Source organism: Trichechus manatus, unplaced genomic scaffold (assembly GCF_000243295.1).
Source record: "Trichechus manatus latirostris isolate Lorelei unplaced genomic scaffold, TriManLat1.0 scaffold00061, whole genome shotgun sequence".
Taxonomy (NCBI): domain Eukaryota; kingdom Metazoa; phylum Chordata; class Mammalia; order Sirenia; family Trichechidae; genus Trichechus; species Trichechus manatus.
In genome coordinates, this window is record NW_004443997.1 from 12260129 (window position 1) to 12281637 (window position 21509).

General features: G+C 54.1%; 2 protein-coding genes across 3 annotated transcripts in view; one reads left to right on the forward strand and one right to left on the reverse strand.

Annotated features, from left to right (window-relative positions):
- The window catches only part of DDX54 (DEAD-box helicase 54), a 19159-nt gene extending 3903 nt beyond the window's left edge, over window positions 1-15256 (forward strand). Inside the window, exons 3-20 of one of the 2 annotated variants that reach the window (XM_023733781.1) lie at window positions 1745-1815; window positions 2406-2594; window positions 2715-2764; window positions 4506-4547; window positions 4665-4760; window positions 6052-6173; window positions 6276-6337; window positions 6417-6548; window positions 7777-7987; window positions 8937-9071; window positions 10082-10315; window positions 10407-10480; window positions 11103-11339; window positions 11699-11841; window positions 11925-12035; window positions 12530-12634; window positions 12798-12910; window positions 14893-15256. In XM_023733781.1, the coding sequence (XP_023589549.1) occupies window positions 1745-1815; window positions 2406-2594; window positions 2715-2764; window positions 4506-4547; window positions 4665-4760; window positions 6052-6173; window positions 6276-6337; window positions 6417-6548; window positions 7777-7987; window positions 8937-9071; window positions 10082-10315; window positions 10407-10480; window positions 11103-11339; window positions 11699-11841; window positions 11925-12035; window positions 12530-12634; window positions 12798-12910; window positions 14893-15125 (2360 nt within the window). In that variant the 3' untranslated portion in view covers window positions 15126-15256. The remainder of the gene's footprint in view (window positions 1-1744; window positions 1816-2405; window positions 2595-2714; window positions 2765-4505; window positions 4548-4664; window positions 4761-6051; window positions 6174-6275; window positions 6338-6416; window positions 6549-7776; window positions 7988-8936; window positions 9072-10081; window positions 10316-10406; window positions 10481-11102; window positions 11340-11698; window positions 11842-11924; window positions 12036-12529; window positions 12635-12797; window positions 12911-14892) is intronic. The other variant, XM_023733782.1, reaches the window with a different exon arrangement.
- Window positions 15257-16623: 1367 nt separating this feature from the next.
- On the reverse strand, window positions 16624-21509 carry CFAP73 (cilia and flagella associated protein 73). Its single transcript, XM_004379058.1, has 7 exons — window positions 21454-21509; window positions 20971-21076; window positions 20126-20230; window positions 19613-19813; window positions 18810-19031; window positions 18372-18530; window positions 16624-16686 (listed from the first exon to the last, which is right to left on the reverse strand). The coding sequence occupies exons 1-7, from the start codon at window positions 21507-21509 to the stop codon at window positions 16624-16626; spliced, it is 912 nt and encodes a 303-aa protein (XP_004379115.1).

Here is a 21509-nt window from a genome sequence, read left to right on the forward strand (position 1 = left end):
AATCACAAAATGGAGGCCAACCACACAATTCTGGGAATCATGGCCCAGCCAAATTGATACACACATTTTTTGGGGGGACATAATTCAAACCATGACAGAGATTTACTGCATGACAAAATAGCATTGCAGACCAGGGGACAAGGTGGACTAGTTGGGCAGTGGTGTTGGGGACACCTGGCTAGATGTTTGGAAATAAAGCTGATCTTTCTCCCTAGCTCTTTACAGATCAGTAGTAGCTGGAGCAATGATTTGAATGTCAAAGTAAATATTTTTATAATCTTAGAAAGGAAAAGAAGGCCTTCTATGTGTGGGCACTGCTTAATCACACTTTTTTTTTTTTTTTTAATTAAGCACGCATTTGGCCCAAAAACACTATAAACAAAATTAAAATAAATGCCATATTTATAACCTGTGGGACAGACAAAGGATTGACATCCCTAATATACAAAGAGTTCTTACAAATCAGTAAGAAAAAGACAGACACCCTGATAGAGAAATGGGAGAAGGAAATGAACAGACAGTTCACAAAAGGAATCTATATGGCCAATTAATAAATCAAAAAACGTACTAAGCTTCATCCGAAATCAAAGAAAAACAAATAACATCTATGTATGGCAAGATTTTGCCTTTCTGAACGGCAAAGATGGAAGATTGATCAAAAAGTAGCTAAGACCGTGGTGCTTTCCTACCTCCAAGCTGTCCACTGTCCTCCCATCTGCACACACTCAAGTCATATTTAGTCTCCAAAGGCCACCTCCTCTCTCATGTCTCTCACTTCTCAGCACCCACACCTGCACCTGTCATGGGCCCTTGTCACTTAACACCTTTTTTTAAGTATATAGAAAATTTCAAACATTTAAAAAAACTAGCATAGTACAGTGAGTCTCCATGTACCCATTATCCAGCTTCAGCAGGTTGTAACAGTCAGTCTTGTCTCATGCATACCCTCCCCACCCCCTGGGTGATTCCAGAGCCAATTCCAGACACCCTACCATTGTATCCGTAAATTCTTCATACATACCTCTGAAAGATGCAACGCCTTGCCACACCTAAAACAAACAGTTCCAAAATTCCATCCAAGACCCAGTCTCTGTTCACAGTTCCCCGGTTGGTCACAACATTTTTAGACATTTCTAGCAATTTGATTGGATCAGAATCCAAATAAGGTTCACACAGTGTAATCAGTAGTTTTGTCTCATTTAATCTATACGTTTCTCCTTCCATCGCTTTTCTAAAGGGCCAGATGGTAAATATTTTCCGCTTTGTTACAACATTGTTGTGCAAAAGTAATCTCAGATAGTATGTAAGTGAATGGGTATACCTGTGTTCCAATAAAACTTTATTTAAAAAAAAAACAGGCATTGGATTTGGCCCTAAGGAACCAGGATGCAGGTGGGTAGGGAAGAGTCTGGGAAGTCCCCAAAGGCGGGAGGGGATTGATCCAGGCTTCCTTCCCTCCCTCCCCCTGAGGTTTGCTCTCCTACCAGGCCTGGCATCTTAACTAATCATAAAAACAGTTGACACTTAGCAGACACTGTGCTGCTGGAAACACTTAAGATGCCTCAACTCAATCCTCGCAGCCCTTGAAGGGAGGCACCATTATGGTCTCTAAGTTGAGGGCACTGAGACACAGAGAGGCCAAGCCACTTGAGTCGTATAGCTGGGATTCGAACTCAGGTCTGTCAAGGGTGAATGTTGGACGGGCTTCCCCAGGCCCCTGACTGACTTTTCCCATGTCTCCCAGGCTTGAGCTACCCAGTGTTCAAAGGCATCATGAAGAAGGGCTACAAGGTGCCGACGCCCATCCAGAGGAAGGTACGCGGCAGGGGCTCATTCCGGGGGAAGGATGAAAACCTGGCCCTCCTGTGTGGCCTCTTGACAGCCACCCTTATCCCAGCCGTCACATCTGTCACCTCTCTTACCTGGCTGAAGCCCCACCAAGTTTGCCCATCTTACCATGGAGGAAGGTGGGCCCAGCGTAGCAGAGGCTGAACCAGGCCTCTTTGCCCATCAAGCCTCCCCAGGGCTGCCTACTGCTGAGGCCCTGCCCAAGCAGCTTGCAGTGCCCCATTCTCACCCGGGGCTCACAGTTGCTGTCTGCAAACACTTGGTCGAGAGGGAGACAACGTTTCTCTGGGGTCCCAAGGACAAGGACTAGACAAGGAGGTAGAGTCTAACTGAATCTGAAGAATGTTCCAACAGTGGAAAGAATTGAGGGTAGTGAGCTACTCATCCCTGGAGGTGTGCAAACAAGCTCTTGCAAGAATGAGATCAGGGCTGGGTGACAGGCCCCTTCCCATTCACTGAGATCCCTAACTGGCCCACTTGAAGCTTTGAATCGTGGTGTTGGGTGCAGGAGCTGACCTCACCCCCCACCCCCACACCCTGCACTTGTTCTTCTCCAGACCATCCCAATGATCCTGGATGGCAAGGACGTGGTGGCCATGGCCCGGACAGGCAGCGGCAAGACGGCCTGCTTCCTCATCCCCGTGTTCGAGCGACTCAAGGCCCACAGTGCCCAGACCGGGGCCCGCGCCCTCATCCTCTCGCCCACCCGGGAGCTGGCCCTGCAGACCATGAAATTCACCAAGGAGGTGTGGGCACTGGGGTGGAGGACAGCTGGGCTGACTTGGGGACCAGTCAGGGAGCCCGGAGCAGGGAGGTGTGAGTGGGCTGTGTCATCTCCCCTTTAACTCGTCTCTCTCTCTCCACAGCTGGGCAAGTTTACAGGCCTCAAGACTGCCCTGATCCTGGGTGGGGACAAGTAAGAACCCCCCTGCCCCATTCCACAGTCACCACCATTCAAGCATAGCCCTGTACCACAAGGGTTGATGGAGCCCACGTTGCCTATTAATCATAGCAGCTTCTCTGCACATCGAAAACTAGTAAGGGGAAACACGCAATAATATATGAAAACAAATTGGCCACAAAGCACTGCAACTCAAAGATAGTGATGTTCCAGAAAGTGAACTGTGGGCTCATAGTGTCAGTTCAGCTTACTAGTGAGTAATTTAGTGTGTTTACATATATGTTTCTTTTTTTGTTGAGAATATACGCAGCAAAACATACACAGTTAACAGTTTGTACGTGTACAATTCAGTGACGTTGATTCCGTTCTTTGAGTTATGCAGTCATTCTCACCCTCCTTTTCTGAGTTGTTCCTACCCCATTAACATAAACTCACTGCCCGCTAAGGTTCCTATCTAATCTTTCAAGTTGTTGTTGTCAGTTTGATTCCATTAAAAAAAAACCACACCTGCTGCCATCGAGTTGATTTCGACTCATAACGACCCTATAGGACAGAGTAGAACTGTCCCACGGGGTTTCCAAGGAGCGCTGGTGGATTTGCACTGCCAACCTTCTGGTTAGCAGCCGAGCTCTTAACCATTGCACCACCAGGGCTCCGTATAGATAGTTCTTAAAAGAGCATAATATTCAAGGCAGACTTTTTTTACTAGTTTAGCTTGACTGTTACTTGGTTTTAAGAAGACTTCAAGGGATATTTTTGGTTTAAAGTTTAAAGATTATCTCAGGGCAATAGTTTCAGTGGTTTATCCACCCTCCATGGCTCCAGAAAGTCTGGAGTCCGTGAGAATTTGAAATTCTGTTCTGGGTGTATACATTTTAATACCTAATCGTGGGTTGTTTAAAAGTTGAATACACCAAAATTGAGGAATGTTTGTAATTGCTCAGATTTGCAAAATGTATTATTTCTTGACATGCTTGTACCATCCTTCCAAGGTAGCAGCTGCCACAGCTGTTTTACAGATCAGCAAACTGAGGAAGTGACGGGCCCAGGGCCACGCAATGATTCGGTAGTAGAGCTGAGCTCAGAACCCCATCTCCTGCTGCCCACCCCATACTTGTTCCACAGTTTCCCTCTCAAAGGACAGCCCTTCCTTACTCTTCTCTCAGAATGTCACTGTTGACAATCCCTCTTGATTCTGAGAGAGTATTTTGCTTCTCAGTGTTTATGTATGTACATTATTATTTATTATCTCTAAAGCTTGTGATTGTCAGGCCTCCCTGGTCTAGGCCTAGTCCAGGATTCTGGCTGCCACAGGTGTCCTGAGGATGTTTCAGAGGAGAACTAAAGTTAGGGGTGTGTGCCCAAAAGGTTTAATTAAGAACAAGCACCTAGAGATCCAGGGAACCTGGATTCTAGTTGGAGCCAGCAATTCCAGGGTTAGTTGCTAGGTGGCGCTGTGGGTCAAAGGCAGCGTTGTTGCTGTCTGGAAGAGTGGGATTGTGGTGGGGTTTGTGGCTGAGTTCACATCTTTGGGGAACTCTTTGTTGTAACCAATTATTTGTATGTTTCAACTTGTATTTCTTCTTGGGGCAATGCCTTTGCCTAGCAACTCACCTATAGCCTTTCCTCAGCTCCAAGCCTAGGGTCTGTCTTCGTGGAGATGGGCTATGGGGACTCACTTGGGCATTTGGTTATGGGATGGGAGAGAGACTAAAGACACCTGTCCTGTCAAGCTAACACCTCCTCTCCTTCCTAGAATGGAAGACCAGTTTGCGGCCCTGCACGAAAATCCCGACATGTGAGTTTGTGGATTAGGGATGATGCTCTGGGGTCCCTGCCCCAGATGGCCAATGGCCAGGGTGTGAGGGTGATGGCCCTGGCCCTGGGGTGACCTGGTCTGCCTACCCCCTTCCAGAATCATTGCTACCCCTGGGCGGCTGGTGCACGTGGCTGTGGAGATGAACTTGAAGCTGCAGAGCGTGGAGTATGTGGTATTTGATGAGGCAGACAGGTAAGGCTGCAGGTACACCTGTGCATTTGCATCAGCGTTGGTTACGAGGCCAAAAGGCAGAGGTGGGTGGTAGTGGCCAGGAGGAAGCAGCTCTGCCGGAAAGGACCATGAGGGCGAGAGCAAAGCAATATCTCCCCAGACGCGGGCCACAGACCACAGACAGTGCTAGAGCTGGTCTCTGGGGCTCCCTGGACCAATATTTTTTATTTTGCATTATTTTTAGGAGTATCAAAAAGAGTAATAAAACACATGATTTTTAAGTGATAAAAAATAGCAAAAAGCTAAGAGCACAGACTTGAGCCAGACGGGTGTGAGATCAAATCCCAGCCTTGCTACTTCCCAACTCTGTGAATTTGGGCCAATCACTGAAGGTCTCTGGGCCTTGGTTGCCCCAGCTATAAAATGGGGATGAAATAGCCCATACCTCATAGTGTTGTTGTGAGGATTAAATGAGCTCATGAGGATTAAAGGACAGGCAGTCCCCAGGTTACGAATGAGATTGTTCCGAAATCTGTAGGTAGCATTTGTAGGTGAGTTGGAATAGGTACATACAGTTCTTATTTAGCATCAGGTAGTCAGACGTTTCTCTTAGTATACAGTATGTATCTTATCTTTCTATACACGTAAAACACTTAAGCACTTCCAAACCATGCAGTGTTTTCATGAGGGTCACAAGGTCACTACCTTATTACGAACCATTGTATTTAACTCAAATTTTTAATATAATAGGTTTTATGGCAGTCATTTCTTAAGTACGAGTTGTTCTTAAGTTGGATGTTCGTAACCCGGGGACTGCCTGTACTTAGGACTGTGTCTGGGACAGAGTGAGTGCTGTTATCGTTTATTCTAATGTGAATTTGTAGGGAACGTAACTAAGACAACAGACTCAAGATTTCAAGGTTATTGTTGCTTAGAGGAGTCCCTGGGTGTTGCAAATGGTTAACCCATTCGGCTGCTAACCAAAAGATTGGAGGTTTGAGTCCACCCAGAGGCACTTCAGAAGCAAGGCCTGAAGATCTACTTCCGAAAAATCAGCCATTGAAAACCCTATGGAGCACAGTTCTCCTCTGACACACATGGGGTCGCCACGAATCGGAGTCGACTCCACAGCAGCCGTTCTCTGGTTTCCTTGCTTAGCGTGAGGTTGTCAAATACAGAGAGGGAACTGAATGAAAGAAACGTGTGAGGCCAACTACACGGGGCAGAAGTTGTGGTGGGACAGGGACAGGTGAGGCTGGGACATGGGAGCGGAAGCCCCCCTCCTGACCCCGTTCTGCCCTCTTCCCCGCAGGCTCTTTGAAATGGGGTTTGCAGAGCAGCTGCAGGAAATCATCGGCCGTCTCCCTGGGGGCCACCAGACGGTGCTGTTCTCCGCCACACTGCCCAAACTGCTGGTGGAGTTTGCCCGGGCCGGTGAGCCGGGGGGTCGGGGGAGACTGGGACCTGATGGGGGTCGGGGTCTGGGGGACTTGTCCCTCTGTCTCCCTCCCTGACCCTCCCCCGTGCCTACCTCAGGCCTCACAGAGCCCTCGCTCATCCGGCTGGATGTGGACGCCAAACTCAACGAGCAGCTCAAGGTGAGGGTCTCCCAGCCGCCCTTACCCAGGCCTGCCGCCATGACTCAGGAACCAACCCACACGGCCCTTCTCCCCACAGACCGCCTTCTTCCACGTGCGTGAGGACGCCAAGCCTGCTGTGCTGCTCCACCTGCTGCGCGCCGTGGTGCGGCCGCAGGACCAGACGGTGGTGTTTGTGGCCACAAAGCACCACGCCGAGTACCTCACAGAGGTGAGCAGGGCCCTGACTCTGCCGGGGAGCGGGGCGGGGGGTGTGCGGGGCGCTAGTGCCAGCTCTTGAGCTTGGGGCCGCAGTTCCACGTGCCGCCACCAAAGGGCAGCACCAGACTGCAACATGCACCTGGTCTCTACTTTTTTTTTTGTTTTTTTATCATGAAACATTTCAAACACATACTAAAGTACAGAAAATAACAGGTGAACTTCCAGCTACTTGTTATGCAGGTACAACGATTATCAGCTCCTGGCTAATCTTGATTATTGCCCCTCTAACCCCTCTATTTTGGGGTTCATCCCAGCCATCTTATCCTTTTGTCTGTAGATTTCCAGCATTTGATGTGTTTTACTTACTTAAATTGAGATAAAATTAGTGTGCAGTAAACCATGTAAAGTGCTCTGGTCTTAGCAAGTAGCTTGATGAGTTTTTCTACCTTTAGACCTAGAAGAAAACCTTGGCGATTGACTTATAAAAAATCAGCCACCGGAACCCCTACAGAGCACAGTTCTGCTCTGTCACGGGGTCACCATGAGTTGGAGTCACCGCCACAGTAACGAGTATATACGTGTGAGACCCCTCCTAATCAAGGTGTGGTGGGTCCCTTTCGTCGGTGCCTTCCAGCCTGGGTGAGCTACACCTGGTGTCTCTTATCTGCAGACACAGTTCACTGAGCTTCAGTCACTCGACACACATTTACTGGTGTTTCCTCTTTGCAGCTACTGGAGTCACCCACCAGTCAGACCAAAACCATCATTTTTAAGGAATAGTTAATGCTTCGCCAACGCTCCCCGTGTCCCAGGCGTTATTCTCAGCACTGTATGTATATTAACTCATTTAATCTTACAGCAGTGCTGCAGAGTAAGAACTATTACTCTTCTTAGTCTACAGATGAGGAAACGGAAGCACAGAGAGGTTAAGTAACTTGCCCAAGGTCACACAGCTTGATAGTGACAGAGTCTGAAATGGTTCAAGATGAGGCTTGTACCCAGGGGTGGCCCCTGTAGTTTTCCTAAGGGACTCAAACAGCCCTGCAGGGAGGTGACATAAGCCCCATGTGTACTGACGAAGACACTGACCGAGTCGTCCAGCAGAGCTGGGGTTCAAAGCCAGGGTGCCGGGCTTCAGGTCCGTGGTCTCATTTGCCACATGTGGCACCCCCTGCCGTGGCCCAGCCCCCTCTCTGCTCGTCTCCAAGGCTCTCCCTCACCTACCACCCTGTTTGCAGCTGCTGACGACCCAGCGGGTGACCTGTGCCCACATCTACAGCGCCCTGGACCAGACAGCCCGCAAGATCAACCTGGCCAAGTTCACGCATGGCAAGTGTTCTGCCCTCATCGTGACCGACCTGGCAGCCCGTGGCCTGGACATCCCACTGCTGGACAACGTCATCAATTACAGCTTCCCTGCCAAGGGCAAGCTCTTCCTGCACCGTGTGGGTAAGGGCCAGAGCCCAAACCGGGCGCCGATTTGTGGAGGGAGCTGAGGGCGCAGGGCTCAACCCTGGCCACTACAGATGGGTAAACTGAGGCCCAGGGAAGGGAGCAGTAAACGGGGGCTCTGAGGGATGCAGTCCAGTCATGATGCTAACAGGCGGCCGCGTGGCTCTGATAAGGGTACTCTTCGTCTCCTTGTGGGTTCGCTGGGCCTGGGCTTTATCTGTCACTTTCCTGCCGTGGTCCTTGCCCATGTGGCCCCTTGGCCCCCTTCTTCCTGACAGTTCTCTCCCTGAAGCTGCTTCTCTTCTTAGTTGCTCCCTTAGGTACCTTTGCGACTTTTTAAATAACATTTAAAGTAGTGAAGGCCCCGGGGTGGCAATGTTTGTGCTTGACTACTAACCTGCAGGTTGTCAGTTTGAACTCACCCAGTGGCACCACGGAAGAAAGGCTTGGTGATTTGCTTCTGTAAAGATTAAGCCAAGAAAACCCTATGGAGCAGTTCTACTCTGTAATGCATGGAGTCGCTATGAGTCGGGATTGACTCGATGGCGTGGGTTTGGTTTCTTGTTTGGTTTATGGTCACAGTCTAAATAACCAGCCCCCTATTGGTAGGCCTTTAAGTCATTTCTGATCTGGGGCTCTTGCCGTCAGCACTGCAGTAAACATCCTTGTGTGTGAATCTTTGTATCCTCGATTAATCCTTTTGGGAAAATTCCCAGAAGTGGGGATGCTGAAGACTTTTGATAACGATTGGAGTAATGCCTTGAACGTAGTTTTGCCAACTTTCCCAGAGTGCTGTGTGACTGTCAGCCCCCTTCCCTTTCGTAGATGGAGCCAGTGGCTCAGCTAGGTGGGGGCCTCGCCCCTGCCCACACCCTCAGGGTTTAGCACATGGGACTCGTGGCTGCGGGTGGGGTCCTTCTTGCCCTTGATCATCTCTTCCCCGCAGGTCGTGTGGCCCGGGCCGGCCGAAGTGGCACAGCCTACTCCTTGGTGGCCCCAGATGAGGTCCCCTACCTTCTGGACCTGCACCTGTTCCTGGGCCGTGCCCTCACCCTCGCCCACCCCCATGAGGAGCCCTCAGGTGAGTGGAGTCGGGGGCAGGGGTGAAGCTTACCCCATCCTGGCTTGGGGAGGAGGTGGGGGTGGATTTGAACACAGGAGCCTCAATTTTGTCATCTCTAAAATGGGACCATCAGAGTGCCTGCCTTGCGAGACTGGCAAAATGTTGGTAGTTGGTACTCCATTCTTTTTGCCTTTGTGTATTATCCGTAATAAAAAGCTAAAACAGCGAAAGACCACACAAAAGCGAACAGCAGACACTTTCCTTATAGGTTTGAGAGAAGAAAGAGATAATGTATTTATTTAGCACAGTGCTTGGCACACAGTAAGTCTCGATAACTGGTCTCTCCTGCTGTTACTGTTGCTCTTATTGTTGGGAAACCCTGGTGGTGCAGTGGTTAAGTGCTACGGCTGCTAACCAAAAGGTTGGCAGTTCAAATCCACCAGGTGCTCCTTGGAAATCCTGTGGGGCAGTTCTTCTGTCCTATAGGAGCACTATGAGTCAGACTCAGTGGCACCACAGAAGAAAGGCTCGGGTTTCTTTTTGTTGAGCCTGCCGCTGCCACGGACTCATTCGACAATCCTAGGGAAGTAATTTAACCTCTGTGAGCCTCAATTTTCTCATCTGAAAAATGAGGTTGCTGTAGAGATTCAAGGATCTAATGTAGGAGCCTACACACTTTTTCTTACAGAGCTAGATAATAAATATTTTGGGTTTGGGGCAGCTGCTTATCTCTGCCGTTGTAGCATAAAAGCAGCTGTAGACGGCACATAAACAGAGGATTATTGCTGTGTTCCAGTAAAACTTTATTTACAAAAGCAGGCAGCTGGCCTGTGGGCTGTAGTTTGCTGACCCCTGGTCTGATGATGCTGGCCGTAGGAGCCACCTCACGAGTGATGATTTCTTTCGTGGTCATGACTTGGTGACTGTTTCCCTAAGAATCAGGGGCCAGGAGAGGGCTGGGGAGGGGAGGCAGGGCCATGGACGGGTGGGCCGGGCCGGACGGCCTCTGACGGGCACTGTGCGGGCAGCAGATGCAGCTGGTGTGGACGGCGTGCTGGGCCGGGTGCCGCAGAGTGTGGTGGACGACGAGGACTGCGGCCTGCAGAGCACGCTGGCAGCATCACTGGAGCTGCGGGGCCTGGGCCGCGTGGCCGACAATGCGCAGCAGCAGTATGTGCGCTCGAGGCCGGCACCCTCACCCGAGTCCATCAAGAGGGCCAAGGCGCTGGACCTCACGGGGCTGGGCCTGCATCCACTCTTCAGTGAGTCCCTGCGTGGGGTGGCAGGTGGGTGTCGAGGTGGAGGGCGAGCCCTGCAGAGCCAAGTCGCAGCCTCATGCCTCCTCCCCACCAGGCTCGAGCTTCGAGGAGCAGGAGCTGCAGCGGCTGCGGCTGGTGGACAGTATCAAGAAGTACCGCTCACGGGCGGTGAGTGAGGGGCCAGGTGGGACCACACGCTGGCTTGGAGCAGCCTGGGGGCACAATGGCAGCTATGGTGCCTGTACTCAGATGGCGCCCCTAACCTGGGCTGGGATCGTGGGATTAAGCTTCTTAATCTGCATCCTGGGCCTCATCAGTGTCTTTAGAGACGCCCCTTGTTCTGGAACCATCTCTGCTGGCTCCAGCAGGTCCCCATCTGGGAGCCATCCCCACCATTTACAGATGGGTAGACTGAGGTGCGCGGGCCAGAAAGGGCCCAAGGCCTGTAGAGGCCTGACAAGCTGGCTTCTAATTGCCTCTCCTCCCTTCCTCATCTTGTCCCCCCAACCCACGGCACCTGTCTTGTGCTTAAGGAAGGGTACACGAGCTAGATCATTGTCAGGCGTGGGGCTAGGGGTCGTCCTAGCTGTGTGACCTCAGGCAGGTTATCACCCTCTCTGAGCCCCCTTGTTGTAGGATGGGGGTGTTGAGGGTACCCGCCTCGTAGAGCTGAGAGGACTTGGGGATCTCAGTGTAGCATCTGGCACCTGGTAGGCACCCGCGGAGCTGGTGAGGGTGGGGCTGGGGTGGAGGAGGCCCGTGGGTGAAGGACTCGGGGGTCTCCCTGCAGACCATTTTTGAGATCAACGCCTCTAGCCGGGATGTGAGCAGCCAGGTGATGCGCGCCAAGCGGCAGAAGGATCACAAGGCCATCGCCAGCTTCCAGCAGGGGCGGCAGGAGCGGCAGGAGGGTCCGGCCAGCACTGCCCCGAGCACCCAGGCCCCCAGTGTCCCAGCCATGAGCGACCCGGCCCTGGTGAAGAACAAGCCCAGTGGGGAGGAAGAGGAGGCCAGAGAGAGCGTGGAGGTACAGGCCCTGCCCTGAGGACCCGGAGGCCAGCCCTGAGGTTGCGGGGTGGGGTTGTCTCAGTGCCTTGCCTGGTTACAGCTAGGGACTGGACTGGAAGCCGGGGCTCGCCCGGTCAGCCCTGTCCGTGCCTGTCTCATCTCTGCTGGTCCTGAGACAGGGGTTGTGCCTCATGTGCAGATGAGGAAACTGAGGCTCCAACAGGAGACCTGGCCTCCCAGCTGATAATGGCAAGGCCAGGCTTTAATGTCCCAGGAGGCCTTGCCCCTGGCTGGCCCCTCGACTTGGCCTGGGCTGGTGGGTGGGGAGGCAGGAGGGCGCCTGGGGCTGCAGGCATGACACTGGGCCTTGGTGGTCAGGATGTCTTCACAGAGATTGTGGGCCAGAAGCGGCGGCGGCTTGGCCCCGACAGGGGAGTCAAGAGGCAGCGGGCAGAGGCCCGGCAGCAGGAACGGGACTTCTACGTGCCCTACCGGCCCAAGGACTTCGACAGCGAGCGTGGGTGAGTGGGGTTGGGTACCAGGGCTGGGTGGGGGGCTAGGAGAGGCCCTCATCTCCTCGTCATGCCTTCCCACCCTTCTGCAGCCTGAGCGTTGGGGACAGTGGGGCCTTTGAGCAGCAGGTGGCCGGGGCTGTCCTGGACCTGATGGGGGATGAAGCCCAGAACCTGACCCGCGGCCAGCAGCAGCTCAAATGGTGAGTGAGCTGGGGCATCAACTCCCCCTGGTGATACCACCCCCCGACTAGGACCCCCATCCCACCCCAGAGCAGGCCCTGTGAGATCACACACAGCAGGAACGTCGCCCCACCCAGCCTGTCCCTGTGAGACAGGGAGGATCCCTGTGCTGTCTGCACTTTTTTGCCGACTGGTGTTTATAGACAGGGCCTACAGCCCATTTTGCCCAAGAGGACTTGGCAGCGCAGATTAGTGATGGGACTCATTTGAGGGGTCAGAGAAGTAGCAGAGCAGGGATCAGAAGCCCCTACCCCTGACACAGGACCCCCAGCTGGTGCCAGTACCCTGTCCCCACACTGGAAGAGTGGAGAGAGGCAAGGAACAGGCCTTTATTGAGCAACTATTACATGCCAGCCCAGCCTTCATTTAACCCAGCCATCCAGGGAGTGGGGGTAGTGAGGACATAGGTCGCTCAGGCCCCTCTACTGCAGCCCCCCTGATTGCTCTCCCGCAGGGACCGGAAGAAGAAGAGGTTCGTGGGGCAGTCTGGACAGGAGGACAAGAAAAAGATCAAGACCGAGAGTGGGCGCTACATTAGCAGTTCCTACAAGCAGGACCTATATCCTCGTGGTCCATGGTCCGGGGAGGGGTGGGGTGGGGGTGCGGGAGCAGGGGAGGCAGAGGAGGGACCTGGCTGGGCTGGGAGGAGCCTGGCTGGGTGGGGCCTGCTTCCAGCCCAGGGCACAAGATCCCACAGGTAGCCTCCTTAGCGCATCTCCCAGCTACCAGAAGTGGAAGCAGAAACAGAAGATTGATGATCGGGACTCGGAGGAGGAGGGGCCATCTGAGCGGCGAGGCCCTGAGCGAAGAGGTGGGAAGTGGGGCCGTGGCCGAGGTAAGAGCAGGGTGGGGACTTGGGTGGGCAGGGCAGGGTGGACAGGTTGATGAGGAAATTGAGGCATAGAATTGCTAATGGCTCACACCCCAGAGTGTCTGATGGTGTAGGGCGCATCCCCGTGTATGTGGGTTAACTTCATTTCCCGTCCACACATACCTAGACCCCACCCACATCCCCACAGGCATCCCTCCCCGTCCCTAGGTGACATGGGCAGAGTTGTCTGGGGCCCAGGCATCCCTCAGCCTCAAGTCAGTTCCCTGTCCGGGGGTCCTCCCCTCTGCCTCCTTGTGTGCGGCTCCGTCTGTCCTCCTGTCTTTGATTTTCTGTCCCTTCCTCTCTCCAGGTCTCTCTGGGATCTGCCTCTCTCTCTTTCTGGCTGTTTCTTTTCATCTTTCTCTCTCATTGTGCCTATTTCTCTCTCACTGTCTCTCTTCTTCCGTGTGCCTGTTTCTCTTTGTGCCTCTCTGTGTCCTGTTGTGTGTGTCTGTCCCTCTCTCCTCTCTGGGTGGGCCCTGCCTCTCCCAGGCCCTCGCACTCGGCAGTCCTGGTCTCACCTGGGTGGGGCACACTGCACTGTGAACAGTGAGGGTGGTCTCAGATGAGGGGGCTGTGGGCAGTGCGTGCAGTGAGGGTGGTCCCAGGAGGTGAGGGGGCTGTGGGCAGTGAGTGTGCAGTGAGGGTCGTCCCGGGAGGTGAGGGGGCTGTGGGCAGTGAGTGTGCAGTGAGGGTCGTCCCGGGAGGTGAGGGGGCTGTGGGCAGTGCGTGCAGTGAGGGTGGTCCTGGGAGGTGAGGGGGCTGTGGACAGTGAGGGTGGTCCCGGGAGGTGAGGGGGCTGTGGGCAGTGAGGGTGGTCCCGGGAAGTGAGGGGGCTTCGTTGGGGAGACCAGCTGCTGCTCCTGTACCCGTTCTCCCTGGTAGTGTTTGTCGCTGTTGGGCAGTGAGTACGCTGAGGCCCAGGGGACACATCTGGGGCCACCTTAGTGATCATCTCTCTGGGAGCCCCAGAAAGGTCACTGTTGTGGGGAGGGGCCTGGCTAGGAGTGGAAAAGGAAAAAGCAGGGCTTAGTAGGGTGGCAGGGAGGCAGGTGGTAACTGCCCTCCCACAAGCTGGAAGAACAGGCTTACTTGGCACCCGCCTGGCTGGCTGGGCCAGGGCCGCTGACCTCATCACTGCCACTGTGCTGTGTGACCTTGGGCCAGGCCCTGCCCCTCTCTGGCCTTCTGTGATCTCTCTCCTGCCAAAGGGATGGTTAAGCGACAGCCTTTTTTCATCTAACAGGCCTAGAGCATGTAGTCCACAGAGACACTCACTGACTGTGGGATTCCCAGTGCCCAAAACAATCCCTGGCACATAGTAGATACTCAAGAAACCTTTCTTAGATGATTAAGAATAGGAGGAAGGAGCCCTGGTGGTACAGTGGTTAAGCACTTGGCTGCTAACTGAAAGGTTGCCAGTTCAGACTCACCAGCTGAAGCTGATGTGGCCGTCTGCTTCCGTAAAGGTGACAGCCTTGGAAACCCAATGGGCAGTTCTGTTCTGTCCCAGAGGGTCGCTAGGCAGCGGAATCTACTGGACGGCACCAGGTTTACACTTAGGAGGCACTGACTATGGACCAGGCCCTGTTCTGAGCGCTTCACATATATTAGCTTGTTCACACCTCATTAGGACCTCCTGAAGTAAATCCTGTTATTCCCAATTCACAGATAGGGAAAGGGAGGTCCAGAGAGTTAAGTAATTTGCTCAGGGTTCAAGAGGTCACAGGTGGGATTGGAACCTGAGCAGAGCTAGCTCGAGATTCCGCACTGTTGGGTGCTACACTAGATTGCCTAGCGTTTATTAAGTACCTACTGTGTGCTGGACACAAGGGCCACAGCAATGCACGTGGGGGTGGGGAAGCAGCCCAAGGAGCTTCTGGGAGGATGAGACATGGGGAGTCGACCCCAAGGCTCAGCTCACGGGATCCCTGTCCCTCCCACAGGTGCGTCCCAGCCCTGCACCCCGGGCCCCGCCGCAGGCCGTGTGCACTCTGAGCTCAAGACCAAGCAGCAGATCCTGAAGCAGCGGCGCCGGGCCCAGAAGATGCGCTTCCTGCAGCGTGGGGGCCTCAAGCGGCTCTCGGCCCGCAACCGCCACCGGGTCCAGGTGCTGCAGCAGGGTGCCTTTGGCCGGGGCACCCACTCCAAGAAGGGCAAGATGAGGAAGAGGATGTAAGGACTGGGACCTGGCCCTGAGGCCCTCATTCGGCTCAAGGTGGACTTCGGGAAACACTTCCTGAGCTTCTACTGCATGCCTGGCCCTGCGCTGGGCAGTGGGGGTGGGGGCTGCCTGAGGAGTCCTTGTCCACAGCAAGAAGTGCTGCAGGACCATTTCAGCAGGGTCTTGAAGGATGCCTAGGAGTTTGCCAGCAAAGCCAGGCAGGCCAAGCCCTGAGTTGGCAACTTGACTGCTGCTGCTTCCATGTGTGCTAGGTTCCAAGCCATGGCCACATGGTCTTATCCCTGAGTGCCTGAGCCCCAGGGATGTTTTTTAAATGTAATAAACCTTTATTGAGCACCCCTGGTGGACCAGAGTGCCCTGTCTACTCGGGGAGTTGGAACAGGGAGATACAGATACTAAAATTCCAGCTGAGGTTGTGGCAGGTAGTTGCAGAAGTGTGAACACACCCAGAGTGATCCCACCTGACCTCCCACAGCCTCCTGGGGTGGGCTCTGTTGGTGTCCCCATTTTGCAGATGAGTAAACTGAGGCTGAGAGGCTGAGGTGGTTGCCTCAGTGGGAGAGCCTGAAGCTGGTGGTCCCACTGCTTCCTGGGGACAGGCTGCAGCTGGGAGGACTGTAGGAGGGGGCAGCGTCTGGGGTCAGAGGGCACAGCGGCTCCTCTCTGGCCAGCCTCTGGCTGTGAAGGGGTTAACACTGCCCACCACACCCCGAGGTCAGAACCAGCCCTGCCCTCTCTCCTTCTGGCCTCCAGCTTGCTCCGAGTCCTCTCCTCCTATTTGGGGTCCTGGGAAGGTCAAGGGCAGCCTCTAGCGGCTGGATTTTCAGCACGGGGGCCCTGAGTCCACAGCGGAGGGGCCTTATGGGCTGGCACCATCCTAATGAATTTCCACACACCCTGACATGTGACCCTCCTGCTGGTCCTGAAAAAACCCCATTGCTGTCCAGTCGATTCCGACTCATAGCGACCCTATGGGACAAAGCAGAACTGCCCCACAGGGTTTCCAAGGAGTGGCCGGTGGATTCGAACTGCCAACATTTTGGTTAGCAGCCAAGCTCTTAACCACTGCGCTACCAGGGCTCCCCTGCTGGTCCTACTTATTTTAATTTGCCATGTGCCAGGTTCCATGCACCCAACAAATAACTAACTTGTTTAATCCCCCCAACTGTTCTGGGAGGGAGGGTATGGTTGGTCCCGACCCTGGTTTACAGGTGAGGCACAAGTAAGTCCTTGGTGCCAGGTCACGTGGTGGATTACGGGCCTGTAGGGACTGGCGCCCCACACGTACCCCTCATCATCACCATCACCGTGGGCCATGTTTATCAAGTACTTGCTGTGTGCCGGGGTCGTTTAAGCCCCACAACAACATGAGCAGGCTTAGCCTTCGCCCACCTCTCTGGTGAGGAAACAGCCCACACCCCACAGGAAATATGGGAACTCCTTTCCAGGGCCAGGTCCCCCATGGGGCCCTCTTCCCCACTGCTCACCTGGGTCAAGGTTCGGCCTTACGGAGGCTGGCCAGAATGCTGGAGAGGTCTTGGAAGAACTGCTTTACCTGGGGGACCCCGACAACAGCCAGAGTCACATCCCTGCGTCGCTGTCCAGTCCCCACCCCCTGGGAGTTGGACAAGCAGGGTTGGGAGGCTGGAGACCTGTTAAAGGACCAGCAGTGCAGTTCCCAGAGGCAGCGGTGAGGTCCTAGCCTGTATTCTGGGTTTTTAAAGCCTCTGGCCAAGCCTCCCAGATGGCCCTCGTTAGCAGACGTCTTGCAGGCTTTCTAGCTGACTCGCCTGTTCTAAGATGAATCTCATTTATATCAGTTCACTTTTTTTCCTTTTAATTAACTCACTCATGTTTGTTAGTTTATGACCTATCATCTTCTCTATGTCGGCCCTCTTTTGCTTTAATTAGCTTATTTATATGAGTTTAATGAACACCCTTAGACCCACTGCCAGGAACAAGGACTTGATGGGTAATTTACAACTATCTGTATGTTCCCCCTTCCCCAGTGTATCTGTTACTTAAATAACCATCTGAGAAGGAAATTGTCTCCACCAAAAATGGGAACAATAAAGATACACGTTTTCCTAAATAGGGGAGAACTGGAAAAATAATGCAATGAAAATGCAATTCAGCTGAATTCTAGCCAGCTGCTGCTCCCTGCTGGAAGGTGTGAGGCCCAGGTCTGGAGATGGAGTATTTCACGGTGACTAAAGGCATAGCTGGAGCCCTGGTGGCACAGTGGTTAAGAGCTATGATTGTCAATCAAAAGGTTGGCAGTTCAAATCCACCAGCTGCTCCTTGGAGACCCTATGGGGCAGTTCTACCCTGTCCTACAGGGTTGCTATGAGTTGGGAATTGACTGCAATGGGTTTGTTTTTTTTTTTTTAAAGGCATAGTCAAGAAGCCCTGGTGGTGTAACAGTTAAGCACTCGGCTGCTAGCCAAAGGTCAGCAGTTCAAACCCACCAGCCGCTCTGTGGGAGAAAGATGTGACAGTCTGCTTCTGTAAAGATAATAGCCTTGAAAACCCTAGGGGGCATAGACCTATAGGATCTCTATGGGTCAGAACGGATGGCACAACAATAGCAACAACAACAAAGGCATAGTTGACCATCTGTTAGTTGGTCGTACTGTGCTTATCGTGTGTTGCTGTGATGTTGGAAGATATGGCACCAGCATTTCAAATAGCAGGGTGGTCAGGTTTCAGCAGACCTTCCAGACTAAGACAGACTAGGAAGAAAGGGCTGCAATCTACTTCCAAAAATCAGCCAATGGAAACCCTATAGATCATAATGCAACATTGTCCAACTCAATTGCTTTGGACATGTCATGCAAGGAGTGAAAGCGTCGGGTTATTCAAAGTAAGTCTCTTAGTTTCTTACCAATGCTGCCACTGTTTGAGCTGTTGGATCCTGGGAGGAAAGAGGGGCTCATGGCATAACGTATGGGGAGGAAAGAGGGGCTCATGGCATAACGTATGGGATCCATCAGTACCTGCCCTGCACTAGGGAGAGCACCGAGACCCGGGGGGCACTTCACCTTCCTTCAGGTAGCAGAGTCACCGTCAAAATCAAGACTGGAACCCAGGACTCCCAGGTAGAGTGCCCCCAGGCCGCGGTGGCGCGCCCATATGTGGGACTGGAGGCGCTGGCCTCTGACCACAGAAGGTGCCACTCATGGTGGGATTTCTGGCATCGTGATGCTCCTGAGGAGGAAGGTAACAGAGAGGGGCCCTCACCTGCTCCAGCTGCCCCTCAGTGTCCTCAAGGTGCAGGGTGGGCGGCTGCCTCTGATGCTGGCACACTACTTGGAACAGGTTGAGCGCTGCCATCCTCGTCCGTCCCAGGAGCAGGGTCCTCTCCGCTGCTGTGTTCTGGATCTGAATCCACTTGGATTCCTGGTAGATAGCCCCCGACCCTTCTGAGGATCGAACTCGCGGCAAGAGGGCTGAAGCCTCATCCGCATCCACTTCTGGCCCAGTCAGATGCAGACGTGTGCTCAGGTTCTGAGAGGACCGGCCTCCGGTGCCCTACAGTGCTTTCCGATGCCTGAAATCCCCCCGTTAGTGCTGCTGCCCTCCGGGGTAAGCAATGCCCCTCCGTTCTCATCACCCCTAGCACTCCCTCGCGGTGTGAGGCTGGGGGTGCGGGAGCCCGCCGTCCCCTGGCGGCCGTACCCAGTGAAGTGTGCGCTCGCGGGCCTCTTCCAGGCGCTCCTGCAGCTGCGCGCGCCGCTGGCCTTGCTGAAGGACCTCCTCCTGCCAAGTGTCCTGCAGCCGCTGCAGCCGCGCCCGCGCCGCCTCCAGCTCCGCCAGCCGCTCGCGCTCCGTGCGCCTCAGCGCCGCCTGCGTGTCGGCCAGGTCGTCGAAGCGCGCCACCAGCTCGGGGACCTCCTGGAACTGGGGTGGTGGAGCTCGGAGGGGAAATCACACTGGGCAGTAGCACTCTGCCCTCCTCATCTCACTTGGCCCACTCTGCTCCTCCCAGCACCTCCTCAGTTAGCTCAACTGTAAAATGGAGGCATCGCAGGGCCCCTGCCCCGGAAGTGGTATTACAGGAGCCAGAGGGTCTGAGATGAGAGCCCTACCCTTCCCGACCAATCGAGACCAATTAAGCTTCACCACTTGTGGTTAATATTCATCCTTGATTTGTTCAACTAATATTTATCAGATGGCTGGGTGCAGCCCTCCCCACCTGCCTGCCTGTGTGACCTTGGGTAAGAGTTAGCTTTCTGCGCCTCAGTTTCCCCATTTGTAACATGGGATTGACAATAATAGGACCCACTCACTTCGTTGGGCTGTGGGAGAGGAGTCAAAGAGAGCAAAGCATGTCCCTGGCATACAGTTAGGGCTCAGTAAGCGGTGGGGCCTGCCATACATATAGTCAACGCTCCAGTAGTGTGCCCGCCCAAAGCCGTCCCCAAGGCCACCTGGCGCTGCACGGTGGCGCTGAGTTCCAACGCCTGCTGCCCAGGGCTCACCTCAGGCAGCTGCTCCAGCACTTGTTCCAGCAGGCGCGCGCAGGGCGCCAGGCGCTCCAGCCGGCGCTGCAGCCGCGCGCGCTCCCGCCGCAGCTCCTCCAGCTGGGCCCACAGCCGCCGCGCTTCGGCCTCCTGGCGGCGGGCGCGGTGCCGCTCCTCCGCGGCCCTGCACAACGCGCGGCTGCGCCGGGCCTCTGCTTCCTGGCATAGGGGCCAGAGGCGGCGAGCCTCAGGATCCGGAGTTTAGGAAGCTTGCCGCCTTCACGCCTCCCCGACACTGGCACCCGTTGCCATGGGTGGCAAACAGACAGCCTGCGGGCCACATTCAGCCAGGGCCTCTGATTTGGCTCCTTCACGCCTCCCCCTTTTTTAAGTGCTGCAAACTGTTAGTGCAAACTTCGTACCACTCCCTTTTGTATTACTAAGCCCACTTCTTTTATGTGACCTGTCTGGCCCTTAATAGGGTTTTGACTTTGTGACCCTTTTGATCCCCCCCCATCAGTCTCTACCTACCTGCAAGAACTTGCCAAAGCGCAAAAAGGACCCCTTTAGCTCCTGCTCCTTCTGTTCCAGCTGTTCCCAGCGCAGCTGTAGGGCTGCCATCGTGGTCTGGAACACCTGGGTGTGAGAAGAGGGGTGTCTGTTTGGAGGCTCAAGTTTGGAGGTTTAGGTTCACACTTAACCCCTCCCCTCTATTATCCCTGATTTTGTCGCTGCCCACCTGCTCAGACCTATCCATGCCCATCGCCCTCAGGATGAAGTCCAAGCACCCTCCTGCAGCCCCTGCTGCCAGGGTCCCTGCCCTTTGGGGCTCAGCTTACCCTTTCTCCTCTGATGCTGTCAAGCACTTGACCACTTTGCTTTGTCTTCACCTTCCAGACTTTGCACATGATGTTCCCTCTGTCTGTTTCTTCCTCCTCATCCTGTCCCACTTTGCTAGATAAGCTGATTTACCCTTCAGCAATTGGTAAGACATCACTTCCTCCAGGAAGCCCTCCTTGACTACTCCCATGTGGAGTTAGGGGCTTCCTCTGGGCTCCCACAGTTCCTGCCCAGTGCTTCCCCCATCATAGCAGTCACCACCAAGACGCTTGTCTGTCTCCCTCTCTAGACTATGATCCCTGTGAGGACAGCACTGTGGTGAGAACTCCAGAGCCCAGTAGGTGCTCACTGCATGCTTATTTGTATCAGTGACTGGTCTCACTTGATCTTTATTTCACAGATGAGGAAACCAAGGTTCAGAGTGCTAGTAGTTAGTAAGCTGGCTCTATCACTTCCCATTCCCCTTCTCACTGCCCAGTCCCCCACTCCCATTTTTTGTCTGGTTTCCCAAAGAATCTCAGGGAAAAGCAGTTCACCTCCTTCTGGGCCCGCAGGCCCTGGTCTGCAGCCGCCAGCTCCTGCCTCTTCTCCAGGAGCTGTAGCACTGGGGGGAAGTGGTGTGAATTCTGCTCTGGTATCTTCCTACAGAGGGGTGAGGAGGAGGTGGAGGTGAAAAGGCAGGAGTGGCTCAAAGACCCCACAGCGAGTGGGGGCAAAAGTCTTCAGACTAATTCCTTCCCAGCTTCATGTGAATGATTTCACCTCAGCTGAAAGTCACCTGGGTTGGGGTCAGGAGCAGGTTAGAGACCTGGGCTATTGTCCCAGCTCTGCACCTAACTTCCCTGAGAAAGCCTAGGGTTCCCCTCTGACCCTCAGTTTCTTCTTTGTGAAGTGGGGCAATAGTCTTCCATGAATTGTCCAAGGAAGCCAGAGGACTCAGGGGAGGGGACTAGGGGCTGGGCCACCCCACCCACTCCTGACCTTTCTCCAGATCTCTCGACCCCTTGCAGGCCACTCACCTCGGCAGCTTCTCTTGTAAGGCCAGTTGAAAATATTCCTCCCAGGGCACCGCCAT